The sequence below is a fragment of the Ursus americanus genome, chromosome 22, assembly GCF_024610735.1.
Source record: "Ursus americanus isolate L20-20 chromosome 22, mUrsAme1.1.p, whole genome shotgun sequence".
NCBI classification, from domain to species: Eukaryota; Metazoa; Chordata; class Mammalia; order Carnivora; family Ursidae; genus Ursus; species Ursus americanus.
The window spans coordinates 29,959,596-29,963,152 of record NC_142148.1 but is presented as its reverse complement, the minus strand read 5'-3'; the positions used below and the strand labels follow the sequence as shown (position 1 = coordinate 29,963,152).

Below are 3,557 nucleotides of genomic sequence, written 5' to 3'. Positions count from 1 at the left end.
CCATCTGGACTGTGGAGTGTTAATTACACAACAATCTCAAAGGACCAGTTAGCTAACCAGCTAGCTGTTGAACTGGAAAGAGTTTCATGATGCAGCATTAAGTTACAGAAGCAAAATGCTGAGGGATAAATGCGATATGTACAATTATGGTACTTTTAAAAGGAGCAACCAAATTAAAAAAAAAAAAAAACAACCACCCTCCCTTATATACCTAAGAACAGTGAAAACATGGAGGCTACAGATCAGGCAAGAAGGACGGGGTGGGTTGGGGGAGGCAAGAATTAAAACATCATAGAAAAATGAAAAAAGCATAGAATAGAGTTCTATACAATAAAGAGAATACTTGAAATATAGAAGCTTTTCTGTAGTATTTTGCAAATATGTCCATTTGTATATGCAAGTGGAGAAGGCCTAGGAGGTAAGAGGGCAGACTGAACACACAGACAACCAGACACTGGGACTGGGGGCGACGCGGAGTTCTGGATTTCTATTGTAATTTAAATGTCACTTTTACTACAAACACATTTTGAAAAGTCAACACTTGGAGGGGACAAGAATGTGAAGGTTGGTGAAGTTATGCACCTCTAAAATGACTGTATCAAGAATAATTCAGACGTCCCTCACAATGTCTTGGACATAGTAGCTGCTCGACAAGCTTTGGCTAACGTGAAAACCCAGACACAGCCTTCCCTGGACCTCGTAATTCGTCAGCAGCAGCAAAGATGTTCCAGCACGTGTGGTCTACAGTGAAAAAGCCTCATCAATAAACTTGACGTTTGAATCACCATATACACATGCCCTTCGCACCCCACACAAGTCTGGTTTCTGGACCTGTTAATGAAATGAGAAAAGACAGCAATTATAGAAAATGTACTATATCGTGGTCTGTGTTTGCCTAAGAAATGAAGTCATTTTGCTTACGTGGCTGTGTGTGCCTTTTTGGTTTAAACACAGCAGAGCTGGACTGAAAATTTCAGTATTAGCCTTCAGGTAAGTTTCTTTTCTTTTCTTTTCTTTCTTTCTTTCTTTCTTTCTTTCTTTCTTTCTTTCTTTCTTTCTTCTTTCTTTCTTTCTTTCTCTTTTTCCTTTTCTTTCTTTCTTTCCTTTCTCTCTTTCTTTCCTCCCGTCTTTCTTGCTTTGTTATTGTTTAAAAAATAAAACTAAAAACCTGACATGCAAGAAATAACCTCTATAGAGTCTGTACTTTTATTTTGTGCTCTGTTCAAAAATTCAGCAGGACCGTGGAAGCGGAAGGTGAGGGCAGTCCTGGCAGCCTGAGGACTAAGGCCTTCTGGCGGCCTCCATCCCATCCTCCTCCAGCACTGACTGAGTGCAGGGTGGCCCCCAGGCCCCTTGCGGGAGGCCGCTGCCCTGGGCTGCCCCGCCCCCAAGTCCTCCACTGCTGTTCTCTGTTAAAACCTTCCAAAAGTATCCTTGAGAAGAACGTTGATAGCAGCGGAGGCTCAGAACAAGAGGTACCGTTATCAACATTCATGTACTTAGGATAAACTGTCTGAGAATGCACACCCCCCCCTTACAGACTCTCTTTAAAGGAGAATTGATAATATTCAGCAGCTAGTGTGTCCAAATATGGTTCAACAATTCCTGGGGGGCTCTAAGAGCACCCCAGAGGGCCTGTGGGGGCATCTTAAAGCATTAGATTCATTATTTGTATTTAAGCCGTATTCGTATTTTGTAATACATATTTAACTAATAAGAGGGATCCTGAGTGCCCTATCTACTCTTGCTTAGGGTATGAGTGAATCTTTGTTGGGTCTCCCTAAAGACATGGCTTCTTTTGAAACTTTTTGGCAAGGGATTATTTTTTTATAGTGATAAGTTCACAGAAATGACAGCCCCACCCCAACGTGGCAGGTAAAAGAACAGCTGGAGATCGGCCCCAGGACCTGTGTAAAGGGGGCATAGTTAGGAATCCCGCACGCGTGTACATAAAAAGAAGCGCCTAGCTCTAGGGGAACATTACAAAGCAAATGTGTCATTTAAAAATATTTTCTCAAATCCAGGTGATATTTTAGAGAGAGGAAAAGCGAACACTTATCCTTCTTGTGAAAGAAATCTTTGTGCCCTAGACACATCCCGCTGTGGAAATGGTCTGCTCTGGGAATTCAGCGGGGCAAGATCGCCTTGCGCCATGATTTCTGGCCTTTATCTTGCTTTACCTCCATGTTCGTTGAATCCCTTTGCTGGATCTCAGTTCAATTAGAAGAATGAAATACAACCTGCGTGGAAGGAGGTCTCAGGATACATGGCCATCCGCTCAGGCAGAAATCTGCGTTGGGAGCAGTAAAGGAACCCCAGGGCAGCTCGGGGATTGCAGGGAGCGAACATCTGGGGTGGGACAGGCAGGGACTGAATTCTAGCTCTGCTGCTTTCTAGCCACCACGCCTCGTGGAGCCTCCGTTTCCTGGTCTACACAGTGGGAAGAACGCCTGTCTCTGGGAGGGGTTGGGGAGACCGGGAAGCCTGCGGCCGGTCCCTGGCAAGTTCTCTTCTCTGTTCACCGGACATTCATTTATTGCGGGGCGCAACTGCCACACGCCCCCCGGGGGAGCCGAGAAGCCAGTGACTGTGCGGCCGCCCGCGGGAGAGCCTGCAGGGGCTCGGTGCACACACATTGATCCGATACAGACAGACGCCCCAGGGGAGACTCGCCAGGGCTCCTCGAGGCACTGAAGATTCGCTGCTCTTTGGTACCTTCGGGACTCGCGGGGGTTGGGGCCTGCAGGAGACCTGGGACACCGCAGCCGATGGCTCACCCTCGGGTCCCTGCGGCCGCCGGCCCGCCTGCAAGCTTATTTCACGATAAACCAAATGAAAACCAGCAGGCAGAGCAGCAGGGGCTGGTCGCCGCCCACCCGCAGTCCGGCTCCCCTCTCCAGCCAGAAATCGCAGTGCTTGACGGAGCAGAGCTCCCTGACCAGCCTCCAGAGGACCCGCTGGTAAAGCCTGTTGTCCTGTTTCTCGCGGGACAGTTCCTCCTGGTTGGCCACCTGCGTGGCGTTGATGCAGCCGCTCACGAACTTCTCCTTGGTCACGTTGGCCTCGGAGCAGCCGTTGTAGTGGATGCCGTCGGGGAACTGCCAGTAGTTGGCCTCGTAGTACCTGTTGCCCTCGGCTCCCAGGTCGATATCCAGCTTCCGGCCCTGCCTGATGAAGGCCCCGGGGCGGATCTCAGCCGTGCGCGCCTCCGTGACCTGGGAGGTACTGGGCAAGGCCTTGCGGTTCCACTTGATTCTGTGCTTTATGCCTCTCGCCTTGACCTCCGAGAGCTGGCTGAACAGCAGGACGCAGACAATGGCCAACCAGCATCCGCCCAGATGCTTCCTCATGGTGCTGGGATCTGCAAGAGCAAAGACCCGGCCGAGTTACCTTCCCGGGGGGGGGGGGGGTGTCGTTCCCGGGCTCCCCCGCCCCCTCCCGTGTGCAGGCGATTCTAAGGAGTGCATCCTTGCGACATTCAAGGTTTCCAAAAGCAGAATAGTTTTCCCGGGCTCGGGTTGCACAGGCTAAGGCAATACCGAGTTTCTTGCTTTTGC

At 49.6% G+C, this 3,557-nt stretch overlaps 1 protein-coding gene across 1 annotated transcript; it reads right to left on the bottom strand.

The window, feature by feature from the left end:
* Positions 1 to 1,071: 1,071 nt before the first annotated feature.
* Positions 1,072 to 3,350, bottom strand: PRND (prion like protein doppel). Its single transcript, XM_045810309.2, has one exon. The coding sequence runs from the start codon at positions 3,348 to 3,350 to the stop codon at positions 2,814 to 2,816; it is 537 nt and encodes a 178-aa protein (XP_045666265.2). The 3' UTR covers positions 1,072 to 2,813.
* Positions 3,351 to 3,557: the final 207 nt, after the last annotated feature.

Excerpts from the sequence above, each read along its gene's own strand:
- PRND (XM_045810309.2), bottom strand. The coding sequence starts at position 3,350 with ATGAGGAAGCATCTGGGCGGATGCTGGTTGGCCATTGTCTGCGTCCTG.